This window comes from Tribolium madens, unplaced genomic scaffold (assembly GCF_015345945.1).
Source record: "Tribolium madens isolate multiple individuals breed KSU strain unplaced genomic scaffold, Tmad_KSU_1.1 Scaffold_91;HRSCAF=231;Tcas5.2_LG7, whole genome shotgun sequence".
Lineage (NCBI taxonomy): Eukaryota > Metazoa > Arthropoda > Insecta > Coleoptera > Tenebrionidae > Tribolium > Tribolium madens.
In genome coordinates this window covers 11,810,511-11,833,709 of record NW_025401063.1, presented here as the reverse complement: position 1 = coordinate 11,833,709, position 23,199 = coordinate 11,810,511, and the positions used below count along the sequence as shown (strand labels likewise).

The following is a 23,199-nucleotide window of genomic DNA, read 5'->3' as shown; positions in this document are numbered from 1 at the left end:
ATTTTTCTCACCTGACAGGTTACCTCAAATTACACATTTCTTTCATTTACTTCGCCTCCAAGTACAATACCTGATCCGCAAATGTTCGACACTGGTTTTGCATAGTTTTCACCGTACTTTGCATGCATTATTTTCGTCACCTCAAATTCGACCGGCTAATCCTAATTTACAGATTTTTTCGTCAAACTTCCTTTGTATGGACTTGAGTCTCAAACTACATTTCATGACTTACCACCTTTTCCATTTTAAGCAGGCAATGTTAGCTTACCTCACTTTTTGGATTTACCTGAAAATATTTTCGTATGTCGTATGCATCGCCGTCTCCATAGAAATAATCCTTTTCTCTCCTGGGCATTTTTTGAGTTCAATTGATTCCCGTTGGCGCTTTAATCTGGGGAAATTTTTTAACATATACAGTTTTTTAGCTTGAAGGGTTCAACCTCATAATATCAATTCTTCCTGGCGTATCTGGTTTTGTTGTATCCTTACTTCCCAGCTTTTATTGCGTTATTTTTCGTTAATAATTAAAACTCATTCAGTTTTTCCTTAGTAACCCCCGTAACTAAGAAAAAATCGGAATCACTGCTCCAATGCATTTTTTACGAAATGCCCAGGCGGGATATTGATACATTTCATTAAGGAGGCAGTGGTCGTATGCATCCACCTTTTGTATTTTTAAATCACTTTTATTCCGTCTTTTCGTCATTTGATTCTCCTACAGACAATTTTGAAATCTGTAATTATCATTTGGTAAGCGGTGTGCGTGCACATGCGCGATATTTATAATTTTTGAAAATACGAAGATGCATACCGGCAATAACTTTTAGGGGATTTTATTATACCTCAAATTAATTTAAATTTTTTAACTCTAAATTTAAACAGGGTGTTAAAAAAATATTGTAAAATATTTTAGGAGGTAGTAGTATGAACCAAAACAAACAAAAAAGTCTTAATAAACATGGGTCGGAAAAGTAACGGTTGCGGAGATATCGAATGTGAAAATTTTTGGAATTTTTACTAGAATCTTATCTTTTTTGTTTGAACACCATGATCATTTAGGACTGTTTTAATTGGCAACAGATTTGAAAGTATTTTGTTAATAAATTGTAACACTGCAGCCGGATACCGCTTTGCTAGACAAATACCTACTTGACATACAACCCCTCAAGATTGTTAAATTGTTGTTAATCAGAAACATACTCCAATGGTTTCCTTTAAAAATTGAAGTCAGGATTGCCAACTGATTCATTCATTCTTGATCACTTTGTAAATGTTTCAAAAAAACAAATAATTCTTGATATCTCCGAAACCGCTACTTTGCGGGCCTATGTTTATTAAAACTTTTTTTTGTACTGAAATATTTTACAATCTTTTTTAACATTCTGTATAGTCCTAGGCATATAACACAAACAACTAAGCTATCTTATTGAGCCTTGTCTATGTGCAAATATATACAGGGTGACCCAAGGGTGCGTGCATGCTCAACAACTTTTTTTCTATGGAAGTTATCGACATGATTTTTTTTAAAGAATAACTACAAGAATGAGGCACATTATAAAAATATTTCTATTCATACAAATAAGATACACAACTAAGTTCTGTTTTTTTTTTAATGAAAATCCCAATTTTTTATTACATTTCTGGATTCGCCACTAAATTGTCAATATAACGCATCTTGGTTTCTTAGACTTACCTGCAATAATTTTTGACTTATGCCAATTTATGTGTCAAAATTACATCGTGCATCGACCCACAAAAAAATTCATAACGTCAAAAAACTATTCAAGATAATTTAACCAACTTTTTTCCTGTTGATTCCTTAAAAGCTTTAGCGCGTCTTCTGAGATAAAGACAAACTCGGAGTCAATGTTCCATCGCGTACTACGATTTTTTGAAAATGACAAAATACAAATGGCAATAACTCGACTTTTTTAAATACAACACACTATATTTTATTGCATCATTGCATGGCATTTTTTATTAGCTCTTTGTCGATATAGGATTCATGGGGTCTACTTTGTAAAATTTATGAGATTTTTGCAAAATAAGTAATGTTGATGGTTTTATTCTGAAAAAAAATCGAGTGGGCCGTTATCGTTTGACACATCTATGCAATTCTGAAAAAAATGTGTTTCAATAAAATGAAATTGTAATAGAAACAGGAGTACATCACAATAAAGGAAACAATCTTAGTAATCTTTATAAAAATAGGAAAGAATGATTAAAAGAAAACAATGTAAAAATTTTGAGAAAAGGTTACTTATAAAAACTGCTCAAATAGGTCATGTTCCACCAAGTCTTTTAGTAAATGAGCTCCGAGCTCTAGCAAGCATTGCTCCATCAACTGAATCGAAGGCTTCCGTGATCATGTTTTTCATATCATCTGCAGTTGTTGGACGATCTCTGAAAACTCTTTCTATCACGTACCCCCAAAGAAAAAAATCGATGGGAGTAAGGTATGGAGATCGTGCGGGCCTGGGAATATTATCTCCTCTGCCTATTGAACGATTAGGATAGGATATTTCTGACGGTACATTTTGCTTGCTAATAAAGAATTTCTGTGCTCTTCACCAATACAGTAAACCATTTTTACTAATTCTTCACGAGTGAAATTTATTATTGACAATTAGATGTGTACAATTATTAAAAGTACACGAAAGTGTCAAATTTTACGACAGCAGCCTACTCGATTCCTTTTTTTTTAGAAAAAAACCATCAACATTTCTTATTTTGCAAAAATCGTACAAATTTTACAAAGTAAACCCCATAAACCCTACATCGACAAAAAGCTCATAAAAAATGCCATGTAATGATGCAATAAAATATAGAGTGTTGTATTTAAAAAAATTTTCCCATTTGTATTTTGTTATTTAAAAAAAATCGTAGTAGGCGACGGAACATCGACTCCAAGTTTGCCTTTTTCTCAAAAGATGTGCTAAAGCTTAATGAATCGACTGGAAAAAAATTGGTTAAGTTGTCTTCAATAGTTTTGAAGTTATGAATTTTTTTGTGAGTCCTATGCACGATGCAATTTTGACACATAAATTGGCATAAGTCAAAAACTATTGCAGGTAAGTCTAAGAAGCCAAGGTGCGTTATATTGACAATTTAGTGGCGAATCCAGATATGTAATAAAAAAATTTTGTTTTCATTTAAAAAAACGGAACTTAGTTTTGTATCTTATTTGGGACACTCTATATATGAATAGAAATATTTTTATAATGAAACTCATTGTTGGATCTATCGTTTAAAAAAAATCATGTCGATAACTTGGATAGAAAAAAAGTTATAGAGCGTGCACGAACCCCTGGGTCAGCCTGTATATATACATATGTGTATGATGTATCTATAATAAAATCGATATTATAATGGACTAATTAAGTGAAAGTCTCCATTTTGTTGTACTTGTCCTTGAAATGTTTATACAGGGCTAGTCGTGAGAGGGTTATTTCTGATTTTTTTGCCGCAACCCATTATACATATTGCAACAATTGCTTGATTTCAAATTTTAAAATAATTATAACTGAATCCACGATATCTGTTATTTATTAGTCTTGTCTCTTTGACATTAAACCAAAAAAATCATCTCTCGAACGATGCAACATGTTTTGTTATCGCTTACCAACCGACTAGGCGCATGTTTAGTAGACACTTCAAACACCTTTTTTTACATTAACTTAACTTGTTAATTTATTTATTGAATTTTGATTAAATATAGGTTATCTGTCAATCTGACAAATCTATCCAACTTACTTTGATTTTTAATTAAAAAAAATAACATATTTAATTTAGCAGTTAGTGATATTGGTATTGTTGGTTGCGGCAAAAAATATTAGAAATAACCCTCTCGTGAATAACCCTATACTTGATTCCGTCGAAAATGGTATCTTAGGATACAGGATAAATAAAACTATTAAATTTGTCGCGACGTTTCGATACTTATTGTATCATCTTCAGGCGAAGAATTCTTGTTGGTTGAACACGGAAGGAAGTTCTTCCTTGACTGTGCCAAGCCTCCCGTGCTCAACCAACAAGAATTTTTCGCATGAAGATGATACAATAAAGTATCGAATAGTTTTATTTAGTTGTAATTTTTGAAAGGGTAAACAAACTAGAGATTATCCAATTTTTCAAAATTTGTAATCGAGTTCGTATCGGAATATGTGTTATTGATTGCATTTTACAGGTGCAGGCCTCGTAAAATTATGTGAAACACTCTGTATAATACCATTTTCGACGTAATCAAGTAAGGACTAATTAAGGTTGTTTTTCAAGAAATTTGATTAATGTTTACAACACCTGTAGGTAAGAACTATTATTCTTCATATTAAGAGTAAAATAAGTCCTAAAATAATAAAAAAAAGAATTAAGTAAGTGGGTGTTTTAGTTATCTAGAAACTTTTAACGCGGGTTGATTTTTATTGTATCCATTTTAAATCGTCCAAACGTCCCAAACCCCTAAACATTTTATTCAATAAGTAACAGTTACAAAACAAATACTGTACAACAAAGGTATTTCACATATATTTTTAAAAAGAGTTTCCTATAATCAATTAAGTGTAACACAATGGAATGGACTAAAGAAGTACACTGCAATATTATACATTTCTCTAAGTAACATTTACTTGTACTGTTGAACTTAAGCACGATAATTCCTGTGAATCTCAGGCTTAATATCATACACCAAGGCCAGTACTTCTTCAATTACCTGTAATCCAAAGAGTTCAATAAAATGAACCTTAACGGTTATATGCAACTCACGGGGCCTTTTTGGCTGACAATCGCCTTGTTCATTTCTTCAATTCGTTGTTTGGTGTCGGCTTCAATCTTGGCAGCAACCCCCTCTTTAGACCCCATGTGTTTCGCCTCAAAATCACGGAATTGGCGTTCACGTTCTTTGCGATATTTTTCAATTTCATCTTGAGCTTCCTCTTTGGCCTGTTTGAGCCTTCGGGCTTTACCTGTGAAACAATTGAAATTGAGAACTCGTGACTGTCAAACATGAACGCCCACTGCGATTAATGTTTGGGAGTTTTTTTGTAAAAAAAAACTTACGTTTGCGGGCTTCTGACACTTTTTCGGCGGCTCTTTTCTCTGCAGCTAAGAGTTGTTGGATTCCTTGAGTTTGACTTGCCATTCTCACTGAAAATTCACCACGAAATCGGAGGACGAGCACACCTAAGTTGAGGCAAATGTCATATGATCGCTAGTTAGGAAACTCAACGCGGGTTAATAGGGCGGCGCTAGTGGCATATGTGTCACGGTCACATGTTGCCGACATTCAATAAAACAATTTAAATATTTCATAAAAATAATTTTATTCAAATATATCATATTATAATAATGACCCAAAATAGAATTTTCAAATGTAAAATTAAGTCGTAGCAAACAAATACAGCAAGGCTTTAGCAAACTGGAATATTTCTGAGCCTCCAAGTTTAGACTCTCCATAAACCCTATCAACGAAAGTAATAGGAACTTCCCCTACAGTATAATTAAACTGACGCGCCCTCACAACCATTTCCATCTGGAAAACGTAACCTTTGGAGACACAACTTTTGATTAACTTCTCTAAAACATCTTTTTTGTATAGCCTAAAAGAACCAGTCAGGTCTGAGGCTCCAGGTCTTAGTAAAAGTTGTGTCAAAAAATTAGCTCCTCTTGAAATTAATTTTCTTTTAAAATCCCAACCATAAACACCGCCAGAGCCCATATAACGCGTTCCTGAGACCAAATCATAATCCTCGAACTTTTGTTTCTCAATAAATTGTGGAATAAACTTGGGCTAGAATTTTTTTGTTAGCTAATATTTAAAAAAAGCACGTATTTTACGTGATGACTCAAGTCAGCATCCATAATAACAATAAAATTGCCACTGGCATGTTTAATACCGTGGATATAAGCAGTTCCCAGTCCCAATTTTTTTTCTCTTGGTTTTAGTAAGATTTTATTTTCGCCGTAAATTTGTTGGAGTTGTTTGGCGGCATCTTGAGTTCCGTCGGGGCTGCCATCGTCGATTATAATGACTTCGTAATTATATCCACTAAAACATAGCTTTAAAATTGGTAAAATACATAAAAGAGCCACACCTCTTTTCCATATATTTTACAATAAGCCATACTATGATTGGCAAGTTTTCGACTTCGTTATATGTTGGTAATAAAATAGAATACTTGTCTTCACCAGTTTTACTGTTTTTGCCCATTTCGCTGGAATTTTCAAAATTGGTTTTGTCACGTTTGAGGTTAGGAATAAGAATCGCTAAAAGCAGGATAGCCAATGAACCAAAAAAACAATTTTGCATTTATTGACAGGTAAATAATGGTAATGGAGTTTCGCTAATGAATCACCAGTAGCACACAACATACGGTCTATGCGTCAAAAATAATAAATAATTTCAAACATATGGTTTTCATGATTTTTTAATGTTGGATTGATTAATTTTTTTTGACACGTTGGTACTTGATTATCAATGCGCTATCATGTGTGACAGTGACAGGTGTCAAATTTGATGTTTCCAAATAAACAATACTCCAAACAGCTCCAAGATGGGTAAAACATCAAAAGTGGTAATATGCGGCATGAAAGGGGTTGGTAAAACCGCAGTTTTGGAGCAAGTAATTTATGGCAATATAACCTCGAAGAGTGTATGTGTCACAGCCCTATTGTACATAATTTCCTAAATTATGAGCAATTCTAGGAGTTGCATTCTACTATCGAAGATATCTACATTGCTAATATTGAATCGGATAAAGGTACAAGAGAAAAAGTTCGTTTTTATGATACTGCGGGCCTAGAACCACTCCAAACGGCTACTGCTAATGGTACTACCAACCAACAGCTTCCCAGGCACTATTTGGCGATTGCTGAAGGTTATATTTTAGTTTATGATACCGAGAAATCAGAATCGCTTGATATATTGGTGTCTCTTAAGAAGGACATTGATAAGAATAAAGATAAGAAAGAGGTGTGTTATTCTGTTAAAAATAACCAATTCTTATTTATTTACTTGTCTTATAGGTTACTATGATTGTGATAGGAAACAAATTCAAAGATACTGATAGTACGGAATTTGAATCTACATTGAGTAAAGCCACAGCTTGGTGCAATAGAGAGAAAGTACGACATTTTTCAGCCTCTGCAATGCATAGAATTACGTTATATGAGCCTTTTGTTCATATTACAAGTAAGTTGAATCCTCCACCTAGTAAAAGTACGTTTACGCCTTTATCTATGGGGAGAAAGATCAAAGATCAAAGTTAATTTTTTAATACTCACTTCAAGGCTATAAATATGATATATTTATTTATTCTGTCTATTGATTATATAACTCATGAATCTGTTTAATAAAGACTTTTTAAGAGACAAGTGCGATATTTTACCGTTTCTGTAGTAGCGAATAAGAAGAATTTTAAGTTACAAAATAATCTAAAAACATGGTTTTGAAAGTATTTATTCAGAATACCTTTAATAAAACATGTATAAAAAATTAATCTCTTATAAAATACTTTGATATAAAACTAAGCCTAGTAAAAAATTTACGTTTATTAATTACAATAAATGTTTAAAAGTGAGATTTAAGAATAAATCTACATGTCATTAACTCTTTTCTTCAGTTGTTTAAGTTCTTGTGTGATAGTTTCCGGCAGATCCGATCCGACTTGTTCATTGAAATATTTCTCAATGGCATACACTTCTTCCATCCAGAAATCTTTAGGGAGACTAAACAACTCCTCTTCATTGACCTTGTCTTTCAAGCCTTGCATATTAATCGCGCTGGGTTTGGGCAAATATCCGATCGGGGTTTCCTTCGCACAATCTTCATTATCTAACCTCCTTAAAATCCAATCCAAGACCCTGGAGTTCTCTCCAAAACCGGGCCATAGGAATTTCCCATCACTGCCCTTCCTGAACCAATTCACATGGAAGATTTTTGGGAGGTTAGTTGAACGTTGTTTCATGCTCAACCAATGCTCCAAGTAATGGCCGAAATTATACCCGAAAAAGGGCCTCATGGCGAAGGGGTCGTGCATTATGACCTTGCCTTTGTGTTCAGCTGCTGCGGTGGCCTCACTTCTCATGGTAGCTCCGATCAAGACACCATGTTTCCAATCACGGGCTTGGTACACGAGTGGTACACCTGAGGGCCGTCTTCCTCCGAATAAAATTGCAGAGATTGGGACTCCTTCAGGTGCTTCCCAGTTGGGGTCAATGATCGGACACTGTTTGGCTGGAGTACAGAAGCGGGAGTTGGGGTGGGCGGCTGTAGTCTTGCTTTCACCTTTGACCCAGGGTTTGCCACGCCAGTCTGTGATTTTAAGACTGGGGTCGATTTCGTCCTCCATGCCCTCCCAGAAGACTCCGCCATCACTGGTGGAGGCAACGTTTGTGAAGATTGTGTTTTGGAAAATTGTTTTCATGGCGATGGGGTTGCTGGAGTTTGATGTTCCGGGGGCCACTCCGAAGAAGCCATTTTCTGGATTGATTGCTCGGAGTTGGCCGTCTTTATCAAAACGCATCCAAGCGATGTCATCTCCAACACACTCAATTTTGTATCCTGGGAGAGTTGGAGTCATCATGGCTAAGTTGGTCTTGCCACAAGCAGAAGGAAAAGCAGCTGCGATGTAGCGCTTTTTGCCCTCAGGGTTGGTAATGCCCAAAATCTATCAATGGAACATTAGAAACTCGATCACGGGTGTTAAAGTCGAGACTCACCAACATGTGTTCAGCTAGCCAACCTTCACGTTTGGCGATGGTCGAGCCAATCCTAAGAGCAAAACATTTTTTGCCCAGAAGAGAGTTTCCGCCATAGCCGCTTCCGTAAGAGACGATTTCGTTGGTTTGTGGTTTGTGGAGGATTATGGTACGTTCTGGGTCGCAAGGCCAACTTTTCATTTCAATGAAACCATTAGCAGGGGTTCCGACCGAGTGAAGGCAACGGACGAAATCCGTACCATCGGCGAGTTTGTCCAAAACGGTTTGACCCATCCTGGTCATAACTCTCATGGACACCACTACGTAGGCGGAGTCGGTTAATTGAATCCCGATTTTAGCCAGGGGCGAACTAACGGGGCCCATCGAGAAGGGCACGACATACATGGTCCTGCCCTTCATACAACCAGTGAAACGCTCCTTAACAGCAACATCCATGTCTCTTGGACTCATCCAGTTGCCCAAAGTCCCTTTAATCCCTTCTTTGGTTGTGGGTATAGTTTCGGCTCTTTTTTCAGTACATATGAATGTTTTTGACTCAACACGGGCAGTGTCAGCGGGGTTGGTTCGAGCCAACCAGCTGTTTAAAAAATACTCATAATAACAAAAACCGGAAACGGTTCAAGGACCAACTTACCAATTCTGGTATTTAGGCAAAGGTACAATAGTACCTTGCTGCTGCATCAGATTGAGTAGATGGTTGTTTTCATTTTCGGTCCCATCGCAAATATGTATCTTCTCGGGTTGACACAAGTCAATGTTTTCTTCAACGTAGGCCCGCACTTTCGGTGACAAATTCTTAAAATCTCCATTGACCACACTAATGCCTTTCAGGTGGTTGAAAAGTCCAACGTTGGGATGACTAGCTTGCTTGGCAAACCGGCCAACTTCGGTGGAAAATCTGGAAAAAAAATCTAGTTATTTCCGCATTCTCGAAGATGAAATACAAAGACCAGTGACATTGAGACAAAGAAATGTCGTCGGACCAGTAAAAAAACTCACCCGTTAGATTTTTTCTCGATGAATTCAGGCATTTTGACTTTGGAACTTCACGCTTTAAGTGTAACTCTTATGGTACATAGAATAGTACCCGAAAATGAATTTCAAGTAGAACTTGTCGGTATTAGACACAAAACAATTTGTTCTGTGATATTTAGCGATTAGTTTGCACCGCTGGTTAGCCAGAATTGAAGGTTTCGGAAGAAAAACCAGAGAAATTATTTATATTCACTCACAAAGAACTGTGGTTGGAATATTGCTGGAAAAGTGCCAGTTCTGCCTTATATTGCTGAATTGGGAACTCCCTCCTATGTTGTAATGGAGGGGGAGTTCAAAGTATTTTGGCAAAATCCTTTATCTCTTGATAAAAGAATTATTACGATCATTGTTTTGTTTCGAAACTTGACAAATTATTAAAAATTACGTCAATAAATAAATTGCAAAAGAGGATTTGGGTCATATCACATCTAAAATTTAAGCCCAATTTTTGTGCCCTTATGATGGGCCCAAAACTTTTGGCATTTTTGGTCACTTTATGTTTATTACTCATCGGAAGTAGTTTAATCTCGATCTAGTCTGGGTTCTGTGAACTTTGACACTCATAATCGTAATCTCGAGGCCAAAGGCTCGACTTTAAACTATTTTGTGATTGGCCGAATCCGCGGGTGTGTAGAGCTGATGCAACTGAACCTGTTATTAACTAGTTGCTAACGGATTGATTATTCTTTTGTGCCAAATAATGACGTCACATGACGTAATCCCGCACGTGCCAATTGGCAAAAGTTGTTTTTTAGGCTGATGGTGACTTTGACTAGTAGATAATTACCGTTATTGATTTTTTATTGACTGTTATTTGGACAAATAACAAGACAATGATTTTTTGATTTAGATTAAGTTGGTGTTGTTTTTCATCTTATCGAAGCAGTTACCATGTGAGATGTTGGGTAAAAGAAGAATCATTGCAAAATTATTGGGCAATTATGTGTCAGAAATATATTCAACGTGAATAATAGATTCGTGTTTTATCGTGGTATAGGAATTTTAATTGATTTGAATGTTAGAAAATTTAAATTAAAACGTTTGACATATTTGTGGAGTGATAGTGTTTTGCTAATAAATGTTAGGTATTTGTTTATGGAAGCCAAAAATTTGTTTTTTTATATCTAAGTAACAGTTTTCATAACATTTGCTTTTGCATAAACAGTGTTTTATCTCTTTTTTTTACCTATCAGAAAAATTATGAAATTTTGTTTTCTAATTATTTATCTTCAATTAATTACTAAATTACCAACTTTTTTTATTAAACTGGTATATTATAAGTTAGAACTAGTACTGTTTTTAATTTAGGTTTATCATTCACATTATTATTATCATTAGTTACTTCATGAATTACATTTTCTAAATTATTTTATAGATAATGCGTTTCCTGACAGAATTAAAACGTTTGATAAAATAACAAAGTATTAAATTATTTGTTTCAAAATACAGAGATATACAGGGTTGTTTCAGAACTCGCGCTACAGAGAAAAATGCCAAGTAAGTTAAGATACCAGCAACATGGAAAAAATGTTAAAAAAATCGATCTATAAAAATTTCGAATTATGGGGGTTTAAATTAAAATAAAGAAGTAACTTTTGCTTGCATAAGAAAGTTGAGGGACTCGTAAATCCACCAATCCCAGAAGGGCACCTCAAGGTGTGATTGAAAAATTATATCAAAGAGACAATACTAATAATAGCCGTCACAGATTCAGTTATAATTATTTTCAAAATTTGAAATAAAGAAACTATTGCAATATGTAAAGGGTGTTTATTTAAATTTGGCGTCGTAGTTGGCGGTGATATGAGTGTGTTGTGAACGGACCACAATTTTTCATACGCCCAGCGAGCTGTCAAATGTCAGATTAATAACTTTTAACAGCATTGTTCGTTCACAATCGAACTTTCATGGATAGCTTTGACGTCATATTCAAAAAAACACCCGTTATAATGGGTTCGGCAAAAAAAATCAGAAATATCCCTTTCATGAATAACCTTAGTTAAAAAAAATACATTTGAATATTGATAACAAAATTAAATATGTATACCTAGATATGCTTCCGAGAAAAATTAAAAAAGTGACTGAAAAATCGATGAAAATTTCATTACTTTCACTCTATATAGTATAGTTGAAACTTTCTGTCTTTTATTTAAAAGTGCGTTTTTGTTAGATCAAAGTGCCATATTATTATTTATAATTATTACGTATTAATAGTAGGAGTGAAGTATCAAAGGTGAAGTGTGTTTTTTCCATAATTGTTATAGTACGAGTCGTACTTTAAAAATTGAGATTAAAATACAAGTTATTTTTATATCTATAACATGATCAAAGATACAAAATACAATTTTTAGAAGAGTTAACGTACTTTCCAAATCGAGGGCAACATGGCAATACAATGTAATTTTATCAACTTTTATTATTAGCAATAATTTGAATAATAATACTTAACTAAATGTTTAAAAATATTACTACAATATTATGCTACAGTGCGATCAAAAAGTCTTTCTATCAAGTAGGCGTCCTAGTTGAGGACGTATGTTGCATGGCAGTTCGTATGTTATCTAGATGTCAAAAAATTATTAAAAAAAAATTAAAACACTAAGCTAATTAAATTGAATTATTCTATGAAACGTCTCAAAATATCCTAAAATGAGATTTTGTTGATGTTTATTCATAAAAATCGTTCACCACGGTTTCCTGTTATAATTTACATAAAAATTATTTTGAGATTTCGCATTTGTCATTGTGATATTTTATCTTCCACAGACATACGTTTTAAATTTCTACGCTTGCTTGATAGACAGACTTTTTGATCTCACTGTATTAACCATCGCCGTCTCGATAGAAATAATTCTTTTCTCGCTTGGGCATTTTTTGAGTTCAACTGATTCCCGTTGGCGCTTTAATCTGGGGAATTTTTTTGACATATCCAGTTTTTTAGCTTAAATGGTTCAACCTCATAATATCAGTTCTCCCTGGCGTATCTGGTTTTGTTGTATCCTTCCTTCCCAGCTTTTATTTATTGCGTTATTTTTCGTTAATAATTCAAAATCATTCAGTTTTTCCTTAGTAACCCCCGTAACTAAGAAAAAATCGGAATCACTGCTCCAATGCACGAAATGCCCAGGCGGGATATTGATACATTTCATTAAGGAGGCGGTGGTATTAACAAACTGAGCTAATATAGTTTTTGTCGAATTACCAAAAACTGTCATTTTTCACTTATGAGGTAAGTAATCTTACCCTCGAATTATTTACACAGCAATGTCATATTGTTTTAGATTAAATAAATAAAACGTAAATGCATTATTGTATAGATATTTTTATTTTAAGGTGTAGCAAATTGTATAATTAATTAAGTATTCAAAATCCTGTTGAGTGTCCTTTCTACAGATTAATTATAAGAAAAGTCACCGAGTTTATCGATTAAATGCGTTTTAACTAGCCATTTTTTATGAATTAAAATCCGGATTCCAGCTTTGCTTTTATCAGTAAGTAACAGAAGTGAAAAATATTGATTTTATTTCTGTAAAAACAAAGACTGACAGGTCGCAGGTGTTAACTTTTTATCGCTTGATTTTCGAATAATGTCAAGGTTAGTAATACATATTGAAAACAATGTCTATCCATGTTCTTCATGTTTTCGTTAATTAAAACTAAACCATTAATATCTAAATACACCGATAACAATATACCTCTAATTAATCTTATCAACCTAAAATAGGTGCAATTAGTGCTATTGTAGGTATGTATGTATAGTAGGTAATTCAATTAAAAATAAATGAACGGAAAATTTCTCTAGTCTGTAAAAATAATCGTCAATGAGATTACTCCATTCGAAGGAAATCTCCTAAAAAATATTTGGTTGCGTTGGAATCATATGATCTTGTAACTGGAGTAAACAGCACAGATTACCAAACCTTATCAGTGGAATATAAATTTAGAAATCAGTTTTGTTATCAAGAAGCAAGAATATTGTTTCCTCCAATTTTCCCCACTCTCTCTTATAAGTTTCTTAATTGCTTACCTCCGTAGGAGTCTCGAGATTCCAGTCATGGTTGCAAAAAGCGGTCGAGTGGCTTCAAGGGTCTTCCGAAAAGGCACTTGGAATCTTTGGCTGTGCAATAAGTTATCGCAGAGTTCAATACCATGTGCCTAATTGTAATAAATTATTCGAAGCGATAAGATAAACTTACATTGTTTCTGAAGGAGTTGCACTATTTTGCGTTCGGGTTGATGGTTGAGAAACCTTTCACTGTCGCCGATCGGAGAAAAATAATTATCTGTGTAGGGTCTTCTCGACAACAATGATACAAATTAGCATTTCACTGCGTGCAATCGAGGTTTATCGTTTATTCCGTTCTGATTATTGTAAACTTGACATGACCTGAAGACGTATTCATGTTTTTTTCGGATTGAAGCGATTAATAGGAAACAAGATAAGAATACGTGGACAGGAGAAACGCCCCAAACTTTCGATCATGTTTAGAGAACCGGATTTTCTGTACACTTTGACGGGTTGCAAAGTATCAAACGTAATTCCTCCTTCTACGCAGATAGGAAATTAAGCATTATTAGAGTTGTTATGTTGTTATGTAAACCTTACTGTTTTATAATGTGCATATGGATATGGAAGAGTGGAAAGTAATGTAGGTCAGGTTAAATAAATCGAGAAAAGTTACTGGAATAGAAGGATTTGTTCTAGTTTTTTTTTACTTTTATTTTGGTAATAGATTAGTTTTTACTGATAAACATTTTAATCGTATGTATGTATTTTTACGAAGACTGTATTTGGTTTCAATAATCACTTTATAACAATTTGGTATACATATACGGGCATTAGGGGTGTGGGGCGGCCCATGGAAATTTAATTTGAAAAACAATATTTTTTTATTATCTTTATAATAATATAATAAATAACGTGTAGATACAGAGTGTTTCAGAACTCGCGTCCCAGAGAAAAGTATCAAGTGAGATAAGATATCAGGAAACATGGAAAACATTTTGTTGGAGCTCTTATTTTATTAACTATTGAAATTATAAGAACGTTTTATTGTTTTATTGAAAATGTTATTTTATTTCCAGCTATAAAAAAAAGATCCAATCATTATTGAATTGATATTGGTAGTTTCGCTATTATGCCTTAATTTTGGCGAACAGTGTACTACTCTGTAAAAAAATTATCGGAAATTTTCGATTTAAAGAGTTCACGTAGAAGATATCTTAATAATTATTGTCTGGTATATTGGTACAACTATACTCTCTTAACAAGCCAAATTTTATCTCTACAGTATGTTATTGAAATGCGTTAAGAAAATTTAAACGGTGATAGAACTCATCAAAACAAATTACTTTGCTATTTACTATTTTTTCGAAAAATCTTTCTAAACCCAGATAAAATTTTAGTTAGTTTGAACGTAAATTCTAGTACCCGCCAATGTCTCCCTGCGTACATTAAAAGCGAAAGAAGATAAAAACTTTGATAGCCAAGCAAAAACCAATTTTTTATTCGTAAACATACGACATTCCAAGTTACGCACCACACTTGATCAAGGGCACTAACATTCAAATTAAATGTTCTAAATGACGCCCTCCGTTATCGATGTATGCTTGTGCCCTTCGAGCCATAGAAGCTTTAGTTCTCACCAACATGTCGGAATTTCGTCGAATTGACTCGGCAGCATTATTCACACGAACAGTTAATTCTTCGAAGGTGTTAACTGGAGTCTCATATACAATCTGTTTTAAATGGTCCCATAGAAAAAAGTCACAAGGATTTAAGTCCGGTGAACGAGCTGGCCATAAAACTGGTCCATTACGACCTATCCACCGATTTTCTAAATTTGAACTTGGCGACCGCGAAATCTCTCCAGCAGCATTCGATAAAGCTTCCCCGTAGATCAGCACCATGTCTGTTAACTAAGGATTAGTGTACTGCACCATTTTTGACGATAATTACGGGAAATTCACTTGCCAATAAATTGTAAACACGGCCGCATGCAGGTGAAGGACGTGACTAAATTGTGTCAGTAAGTTTTTGCAAGACCTATCTGCCTGGGTTTTTGCCGTATTTATTTTTTTGCGTACCGTGCCATCCATAAACGACTCGATGACACGGAATACGGTGAAAATAAATGTAAGTATAAATTTGAGTTTTCGAAAAAATGGTAAATATAGAAGTAATTTGTTTTGATGAGTTCTATTACCGTTTAAAGTTTCTTAACACATTTCAATAACATACTGTATAGGTCAAGTGGTTTGTTTAAAATTGTTTTTATCATAACTTCTGGTTAAGTCAGACTTGCGATTTTTGTCGTGGATTCCACTATGGATCAGAGAAGAGTTCCTATCTATGGTTCCTATATTAGAAGAGTTGGGATACTGAAAGTCAGTTTTCCAATTTTTCTTTTTTTATATACGTCGGCCGACGTACAATAACAATAAAATTGGATTCAAATCAGTGGCGTTTTGGTAAAATTTAACAAAAGGTCAAATAAATTTGTCAAATAAAAATTGACCTCTGTCCTCTGTCATTATGACCAATTCTGCTGGGTCCTATTGAAACTGTGAGTTGTTTTCTGTGCCATGTTGCTCCAATGCACGAGACAGTGTATGACAAGTGGAACCCCTTTAAAACTAGCCAACTGGAGTGTGGGCCCCAAAGTAAAATTTATCAAAAAGGTGAAGCTTTCACATGATCAAGAACTATTATTCCGTTGTTTGGAGTGTTTTATTTCATCTACGTCAGGTCAGGTCAAGTCTAATAATTTTGTAAGTTTCAGGTTTTAAAACGTTTTCTGCAGACACAATCAAGTTTTTATTACTCATGGTAAATGCTGTATACAGCGACTGTGTACACATATTTTTTCCTGTCTGGCCGCATCTCAATGTCCATTTATCTCCTACGTCCCTGACCAAATCTGAATTTATAACCTTAAAATAATTTTTTAAAATAAACTTGACATTAGTTGCAACGAAATATTTTAATGAAAAAGGATAGAACGTAAAATATATATCTTATCCACATAATACAAAATTGGCTCGGTTTGACGTTCAGTGTCCCAACTCTTCAAATATAGGAACTCTAGAACAGAGAATTCGCTTGAAATTTTATGTTGCCAATGGAAAATTCGTGTAGTGAATGTCTGAAAATTTTGGGGACTCATGTATGTCAAAAACACAAGCATATGAATGGTACAAAACATTTCAATTGGGCCGAAAAGAAGTCACCGACATTCTTCGTTCGTTCTGAACGATTGTCCATAGCAAAAACAAAGGAAAATGTAAAAAAAATCAAAGAAATGATGACTGTAAATCGTCACTTAAGTTTAAAAGTAATATTATTTAGCCGTTGTGTAATGTTTGTAAAAAATATTTGCTGGAAAAGTACAGATTTGTGGAGTTACCATAGTAACCAATTTTATTTTTTAGTCAGCAAAAACTGTTTTTGGGGACTGAGTATCTAAAATAAGCGTTTTGCGTACTATTTTATTGAGTCCGGAAAGGACTCATTTTAGGGACTCAAATGAGTCCCTAAAACAGCTGTTTTCGGGAGCGTATACAAAAAATAACTATTTCCATACACATGTGCGCGTTTTTGTGTGCACGATACATGATGTCTTTTAACGTCCGCGTGTAGAGGCTTGTGACAAGCAACTTTACCAAAATAGGTAAAACATATTTATTTAATAATTGTTTTATTAATTTCATTTTTTAAAAATTACTCGAAATAACTCAGTGTTTGTCTACGTTTTCGCGCCGCTTGGGTATTGAACAACTCTTGCGGATCTTCATCTTCTTCGTCGTCTTCTTCTTCTCCTAATTTCATAAGAACCATACTGGATCCACCGTAGTGGCTACTCTTATAAACCAAATCTCCCACCAAATCTCCCGATTCCTGTAATAAGATTAGTATCCATTTTCCATACCTCCAATACTTTACCTTCTCAGCTTGACTTGCGCTTGTTTCTGTGCCAACAGAGGAAAGATCATCAAGACGAATTCTTCTCTGAGACGATATTTTTCCCCTTAATTTTCGTCGATTTCTCATTCGTTGCTTCGCCGCATGTAAAAGACATTTTTGAGATGAGCCTGTATTTACCATTTCGCAAGTTTCTTCAGCTAGGAGCATTACATCATACTCATTTATGTCTTTCTCAGGGATAATTAAAAGTTTTGTTTCAATTGGAAGATTCATCAGACTACTCGTGGGTAAAATGAGTTTGTGGACGGTTCGAGGAATACAGCAAGGAGCGACGAATTTTTCTCTAGTGTTAAAGTCAGCGGTGACTCCGTCGATGAGGATAATGTCTTGGATGATGTCAGTGACAGTAAAAATTTTGTAATTTGATAAATTGGGGACAAAGGCTCGCTCGAGAGCGTATTTGATTTGGTCTTGGGAGAAGGCTTGGTACGCTGGGACTGAGAGAAGGAGAGGGAAAGCAATTCGAACACTGATTTCTTTCCAAATTCGGCATTCTAGCCTGAAAACTATTGATTTTGGGCATTGGATCCGATTAAATAGTTACCCTTTAACGGGGTCTGGGCTAAGTTGCATTGCTTGTTTGATTATTGCTTTATTTAAAACGTAAACCTGACTATGAGACTCTGCCATGATCGTGCAATTATACGCCCTTTCGGTTAGAGTACTCAATTCTCCCATACAATTGCCTGAAACTATATAGTCAAGAGATGGTTCTTCGTATTTTGTTCCTGCAAGGTAATCCACAATGGGTAGGATACCAAAAGAGTGCAAACCGTTTAAAACACTTGACTGGGGAACGTAACTAATCATAAAGAGTCCTAAAATCGATAAACTAATAGTCGTTTGTAAAATATATTTAAAAACCTGTCACAACAATGTAAATTCCATCCGCCACAGTCCCTTCTCCAAAGACAATATCACCAGGCTCAAATTTTTTTACACTAACATTGTCAAATAGATAGTCAATTACTTCATTTTCAATCGGCATCCACGACACTTCCTTGAAAATCACTTGTGGCGGACTAGGTTGCACCATTTTGATGGCATTGACTTTTTTGTACAATTCGGCCATAGCAAATTCTAATTTCTCTTGCTCATAGTTATCCACCCATCCTTAAAACCTCTGTAAAATCAAAAAAAATCGCCACATCGAATTACCTGCAATTTTGAGCTGATTTATCGCATCGTTCATGCTGCTCAGGACCGTTCTAATTGCTTGTTTTGTCTTGACGGTGATTGCCACCCATGGTCTCTCCTTTTGGACCACACCTAACATTTTTGTAATTATAATTCTGTCATTCTCTATCTTAGCTTTAATCTCTTCACGAATTTTCTTATTGTCAATAATGTAGGGTAACATATCTAAAATCTCGCCTTCGCTTGTAGCAAAACTCTTGCCTAGCTCGTAAGTGAATGACATTTTTCGGTCGGCACTTCGAGCCAAACAGTTCATAAAGTTCTGGTAGAAAATCTCGAAAACTCGAAGGAGTCGTACAAAACGCAAAATCATCAGAATGTCAACTATTTCACTGTAAATGTTATTACCTTCGAGGTTGTGAATGAAACTGGCTAAGTCAATACCAACGTTGAAAAGGTTTAGTATAATCACCAAAAAGTCTGTGATGTTCCACACCGACCTGTAATAAGTAGCAGGTTACAAAATTTTGAAACCATAGGAAAAATCTCACTTGAAATAACCACGAACTCCATGAGACCAAATGTATACCCACGAAAACGCCATTATTTTTATTACAAATTCCAAAACGTAGATAAACGTGAATAGGATATTTATAGCCAATAAAATGACTTCTAAGTTTCTATTATGGACTTGTTTATTTTTCGTAAATATTGACGAGTGAAAATATAAATGCGCCATCAAAAAACACGCATGGACAAGAATTACCAACAGCATTGCTTTGTCGAGGATTGTATTCATAACAACGTGGTAACAAAGCCGTCGCCAATAGGTTATGGGTGGCCTACGTGGTAATGTACCTTTATTTTGCATACACTCGAGTCGATTTCGAAAGAACCGATGGAAAAAATTCTGAAAACGTATCAAATGAAATAATCATTTGATCATAAAGCAAACCTCTTCGACAAATCGTTTTTCCAAATTATCGACTTCCAACATGACATCTCCCGAATCCATCGCGAGCTCGATTGCTTGATTCAACACCCGAATCGCTTGTTTTGTGATCATACCATTCTCAAATTGTCTTGAAAATGACATTTTTTTCGCTTTGAGTATTCGCATTTTAGCTTCTCTAAATATAAAAATAATAATAAATCGCTTATAAATCGTTTAAGGTTGGTCTCACTTGCTCATTTCTTTTAATTCTTTCTGAGTTGGTTCTTGAACCAGGTCTTTGTTGCAATCGGGACAGATCGTGAATCTATAACCCAGGAAAAACGGGTCGTCTTCTTCATTGTCTAACCCGAGGTGGTATGGATGTTGCATATTTGTGACTTCGTAGACTACTTTCCAGTTAGTGTCAGCTAACAACCTAGATATGTTCGATGACCCTCTTTCCATAAGGACCAGACTTACCTACCTATCCATTTTTAAAATGGCAATAATCCGGTCTCTTTTTGTAAAAATATGTTTCATGCAATTGTTCATGTTGACTTGTCTCGCCATAGAGATGTTAGTAAATCCCAATACTTTTAAAATGGTTCGACAGAAAGTTCCATTGATAAGCATCGAAATGATGCTGAGGCCAAATATATAGAAAAAGAAAATATTTTCTCCCTGGGTTTTGAAAGCATGTCTTTTGACGAAATTGAAAACTACAAGATAACCAAAAGGGCTTTTGATACCTCCCCAGACACACACCACCATGGCTTTTAGTTCCATTCCATACCCTAATCGACTGATTATGGGGGAAAATAATAGGAACGAAACAAAACGCAAAACATAATTGACTACATACGCTACAATTATCAAGACAAAAGCTTCCCAGTTCATGAAGGGAATGACATAACAGCCGGCATAGGTCGCACTTAGTGCAAGAACAACAGTGTCCATTATGTAGGCGATGAGTTCCCAATAGTTTGTCAAAAAATTATCAATATTTTTACTCACAGCTGTTCTTTCTATGCTCATCATAATCCCTAAAGTGATAACAGAAACAGATCCACACCCAGATAAAAATATTTGCGACACGGAATAAGTAAAGAAAGGTAAAGCCGAAATCATGAGAATGACGCTCATACGATCAGAGTACATTCTTCGAATCAAGCACTGACCCAAAACCCCCGACAAATACCCTGTTAAGATTCCTACAAGGAGGTGATACTTTTGGTATTTAACCAACTTACCAAAAACAAAAATCCGCAAAATCACCATCACGAATTGGTACCAATAGACCATTATTTTCTCCGATGTTGCTATTACGAGTTGCTGAGTAAGGTCAATCACTAAGAGACAAATCACCGCTTCACCTTCCAGTAGAACGCTGATATGTCTTGTCCTCATTGACTGCTGCTTCAACAGATCGACCATTGTTGCGGGGTTGAGGGGCATACTAAATAAACCGAGACAAATAGCTCCAATGGTTGCAGTTTCAGGTGCTATCATCATGATAAGAAGCAAGCCGAAAATACAACCCGTTAGTATTGTAACTAAAAACAAAGTTTTTGAAGGATTTGGGATTGAGAATGATTAGTACCGGGAACGCCAATGATCAAGATTTGGGGAAGAGTTTTTATGAAAATGTGGACGTCGAGGCAAAAAGACCGGTGAAAGACAAGTATTGGCACGTAGAGATAAAACATTTCGAGGGAGGAGATTCGGACGATGTTAGATCCCAAGTAAGGAAACGTGTAGTAGTATGCCAGCATTCCCCAAATGTAAGCGAAGAGGATTATGATGACTTCGTTGGGAGTTGAGATTTTTACATGCTAAAACAATTTGATTAACAACTCACATTTTACTTCAGTTTTATGTACCGTAAAGAGAGTGTCGATGATATAAGCGATTAGCAGGATTGCAAACAGGTACATGATGTCTGCAAACCGGGGAATCAAAGGATGCGGAGAATCCTGTGGCATGTGACCTTCTCTTTTACCTTTATTCAAATGAACTGCAATCAGAACTGAATACATTATAAACAAGGTCAGAAAAACGACGATTGTGATCTTGTTCATCTTGAAGTTTGTCTGTCAAAAAAACTAGATGACATTTGCATAAACAACACGAAATTTGGAATTCAGTTAGGTATCGATTATTGAGATGGTCTCCATATGGCAGCAACGACATTTGCAAATTATACTTGATTTTTCGTATTTACTCCTTTGAGTAAATGTCATATGTGGCATTTTGGAAAATGTTTATAATCAAATAATAAGCCAGGTGTGTTATGGAAATAATGACGATACTCTCGGTCGACGTAGAGTTCCTATGTATATAGGTTTATTAGAAATAGAAATATATTAGATATTCAAATATAGGAACTCTAGGTTGACGTATTTCTCTCTGGACAAATGGCCCTCGGATAGCACGCCATCGACTTCAAGCGTTATTACTTCTGTAACAGCCTTGATGCCTTACTTACTATTATACAATTTTCAAAATATGTACAGTGATGGACAGTGAATTTCGTCCACCCAATTTCCCTGACAGATTAAAAGTGTAAATTAGTCTTTAGGTTTTCCTAACCTTGTTTCAGAATTTTGATTAACGTTTGTCATGTGGACAGGATACTCGATGCTTCTTGCTACTTTTTACCTTTGTCCTTTGAAATGGTAGTCCTTGGTATGCCTAAAAGTATAGAGACACTTCTTCCTTTCTTGTACCAGAGAGATAATTTTTATTTTATTAAACGCACTTACTGCTGTTCTAATTTGTGATTAAATTTGACAATACATATTTTAATGTCAGTTATTATGACAATAAAGCACAGACTATAGTGAATTTTTGTGAATTTACAGAAATTGGGTGGACGAAATTCACTGTACAATAAAATGAAAAATGGGTTTGAGCATAAAGACGCTGAAACTAAGATTGTTGAGTTATTGACTAAATGATTTTCAAGTAAAAAAAGAAGAAAGTATTTTATTTTTTGCTAGGTTAAAAAAATAAAGAACAAAAAACAATAAGATATGAACGTTCTGGTATTCACAATGAAGAAAATGTAGTAAAATCTTTTGAAATCAAATTTAATAAAAACGTTTAGCTTTGTGGTCTACTCGTCTCTAAGAAATACCCCTTTTTAGCGACAAGTCTGGATGACTTTTTGGGAGATGAGGGAATTGTGGAAATTGAAAAAAAACGACAGATCTTGCAACATTGAACAAATATCTGTTGAAAAAAAAAAATGTGTGACGGTGTACAAAACATTTAACAAAGTAGCAAATTTAACAATAAATTAAATCCGACATCATTGGAATTGTAGTTATATTGTAATATGGAAATTCACAGTTCTGTTTCCTCTTTGAAAAAAAAATGTATTCATTTTTGTGCT

General features: G+C 34.9%; 5 protein-coding genes across 11 annotated transcripts; 1 reads left to right on the top strand and 4 right to left on the bottom strand.

The window, feature by feature from the left end:
- Window positions 1–4,454: 4,454 nt before the first annotated feature.
- On the bottom strand, window positions 4,455–5,215 carry LOC123011001 (V-type proton ATPase subunit G-like). Its single transcript, XM_044408246.1, has 3 exons — window positions 5,056–5,215; window positions 4,762–4,961; window positions 4,455–4,708 (listed from the first exon to the last, which is right to left on the bottom strand). The coding sequence occupies exons 1-3, from the start codon at window positions 5,135–5,137 to the stop codon at window positions 4,640–4,642; spliced, it is 351 nt and encodes a 116-aa protein (XP_044264181.1). The 5' UTR covers window positions 5,138–5,215; the 3' UTR covers window positions 4,455–4,639.
- An 84-nt stretch (window positions 5,216–5,299) lies between these two features.
- Window positions 5,300–6,468, bottom strand: LOC123012044 (dolichol-phosphate mannosyltransferase subunit 1). The gene is made up of 3 exons (XM_044409805.1): window positions 6,090–6,468; window positions 5,833–6,043; window positions 5,300–5,785 (listed from the first exon to the last, which is right to left on the bottom strand). The coding sequence occupies exons 1-3, from the start codon at window positions 6,302–6,304 to the stop codon at window positions 5,375–5,377; spliced, it is 837 nt and encodes a 278-aa protein (XP_044265740.1). The 5' UTR covers window positions 6,305–6,468; the 3' UTR covers window positions 5,300–5,374.
- On the top strand, window positions 6,445–7,363 carry LOC123012045 (NF-kappa-B inhibitor-interacting Ras-like protein 2). Its single transcript, XM_044409807.1, has 3 exons — window positions 6,445–6,647; window positions 6,701–6,967; window positions 7,021–7,363. Exons 1-3 carry the CDS (start codon window positions 6,549–6,551, stop codon window positions 7,261–7,263), a joined length of 609 nt encoding a protein of 202 aa, XP_044265742.1. The 5' UTR covers window positions 6,445–6,548; the 3' UTR covers window positions 7,264–7,363.
- Window positions 7,364–7,437: 74 nt separating this feature from the next.
- LOC123012042 (phosphoenolpyruvate carboxykinase [GTP]-like) lies at window positions 7,438–14,226 on the bottom strand. 3 transcript variants are annotated; one of them, XM_044409804.1, is made up of 5 exons: window positions 13,947–14,226; window positions 13,778–13,867; window positions 9,350–9,613; window positions 8,716–9,292; window positions 7,438–8,663 (listed from the first exon to the last, which is right to left on the bottom strand). In XM_044409804.1, the coding sequence occupies exons 2-5, from the start codon at window positions 13,804–13,806 to the stop codon at window positions 7,590–7,592; spliced, it is 1,944 nt and encodes a 647-aa protein (XP_044265739.1). In that variant the 5' UTR covers window positions 13,807–13,867; window positions 13,947–14,226; the 3' UTR covers window positions 7,438–7,589. The 3 variants fall into 3 exon arrangements, with proteins under 3 accessions (XP_044265739.1, XP_044265738.1, XP_044265737.1); XM_044409803.1 differs by having other exon boundaries at window positions 13,778–14,226; XM_044409802.1 differs by lacking the exons at window positions 13,778–13,867; window positions 13,947–14,226 and adding an exon at window positions 9,715–10,038.
- A 3,213-nt stretch (window positions 14,227–17,439) lies between these two features.
- Window positions 17,440–22,596, bottom strand: LOC123010807 (sodium/hydrogen exchanger 11-like). Of its 5 annotated transcripts, XM_044407938.1 has the most exons (13): window positions 21,686–21,889; window positions 21,406–21,637; window positions 21,179–21,358; window positions 21,056–21,124; window positions 20,290–21,016; window positions 20,056–20,241; window positions 19,827–20,001; window positions 19,423–19,781; window positions 18,893–19,371; window positions 18,599–18,847; window positions 18,279–18,552; window positions 17,693–18,233; window positions 17,440–17,647 (listed from the first exon to the last, which is right to left on the bottom strand). In XM_044407938.1, the coding sequence occupies exons 1-13, from the start codon at window positions 21,881–21,883 to the stop codon at window positions 17,471–17,473; spliced, it is 3,846 nt and encodes a 1,281-aa protein (XP_044263873.1). In that variant the 5' UTR covers window positions 21,884–21,889; the 3' UTR covers window positions 17,440–17,470. The 5 variants fall into 5 exon arrangements, with proteins under 5 accessions (XP_044263873.1, XP_044263874.1, XP_044263875.1 ...); XM_044407939.1 differs by adding an exon at window positions 22,464–22,596 and having other exon boundaries at window positions 20,290–21,358; window positions 21,686–21,819; XM_044407940.1 differs by having other exon boundaries at window positions 18,893–19,003; window positions 19,280–19,371; window positions 20,290–21,358.
- Between the last annotated feature and the right edge of the window lie 603 nt (window positions 22,597–23,199).

What these genes read in the sequence shown, in the direction of transcription:
- LOC123010807 (XM_044407937.1), bottom strand. Translation starts at nt 21,883, where the DNA reads ATGAACAAGATCACAATCGTCGTTTTTCTGACCTTGTTTATAATGTAT. An exon ending in CTTGATCATTGGCGTTCCCG is followed by an intron (nt 21,359 to 21,405) that starts GTACTAATCATT and finishes CTTTGTTTTTAG; the next exon opens with TTACAATACTAACGGGTTGT. An exon ending in AGCCCAGACCCCGTTAAAGG is followed by an intron (nt 18,234 to 18,278) that starts GTAACTATTTAA and finishes AATAGTTTTCAG; the next exon opens with GCTAGAATGCCGAATTTGGA.
- LOC123011001 (XM_044408246.1), bottom strand. Translation starts at nt 5,137, where the DNA reads ATGGCAAGTCAAACTCAAGGAATCCAACAACTCTTAGCTGCAGAGAAA. An exon ending in AGTGTCAGAAGCCCGCAAAC is followed by an intron (nt 4,962 to 5,055) that starts GTAAGTTTTTTT and finishes ATTGTTTCACAG; the next exon opens with GTAAAGCCCGAAGGCTCAAA. An exon ending in TTGTCAGCCAAAAAGGCCCC is followed by an intron (nt 4,709 to 4,761) that starts GTGAGTTGCATA and finishes TTTGGATTACAG; the next exon opens with GTAATTGAAGAAGTACTGGC.
- LOC123012044 (XM_044409805.1), bottom strand. Translation starts at nt 6,304, where the DNA reads ATGCAAAATTGTTTTTTTGGTTCATTGGCTATCCTGCTTTTAGCGATT. An exon ending in GTAAAATATATGGAAAAGAG is followed by an intron (nt 6,044 to 6,089) that starts GTGTGGCTCTTT and finishes GCTATGTTTTAG; the next exon opens with TGGATATAATTACGAAGTCA. An exon ending in ATGCTGACTTGAGTCATCAC is followed by an intron (nt 5,786 to 5,832) that starts GTAAAATACGTG and finishes AAAAAATTCTAG; the next exon opens with CCCAAGTTTATTCCACAATT.
- LOC123012045 (XM_044409807.1), top strand. Translation starts at nt 6,549, where the DNA reads ATGGGTAAAACATCAAAAGTGGTAATATGCGGCATGAAAGGGGTTGGT. An exon ending in GCAATATAACCTCGAAGAGT is followed by an intron (nt 6,648 to 6,700) that starts GTATGTGTCACA and finishes GAGCAATTCTAG; the next exon opens with GAGTTGCATTCTACTATCGA. An exon ending in AGAATAAAGATAAGAAAGAG is followed by an intron (nt 6,968 to 7,020) that starts GTGTGTTATTCT and finishes CTTGTCTTATAG; the next exon opens with GTTACTATGATTGTGATAGG.
- LOC123012042 (XM_044409802.1), bottom strand. Translation starts at nt 9,746, where the DNA reads ATGCCTGAATTCATCGAGAAAAAATCTAACGG. An exon ending in ATCGAGAAAAAATCTAACGG is followed by an intron (nt 9,614 to 9,714) that starts GTGAGTTTTTTT and finishes TTTTTTTTCCAG; the next exon opens with ATTTTCCACCGAAGTTGGCC. An exon ending in GGCTAGCTGAACACATGTTG is followed by an intron (nt 8,664 to 8,715) that starts GTGAGTCTCGAC and finishes TTCCATTGATAG; the next exon opens with ATTTTGGGCATTACCAACCC.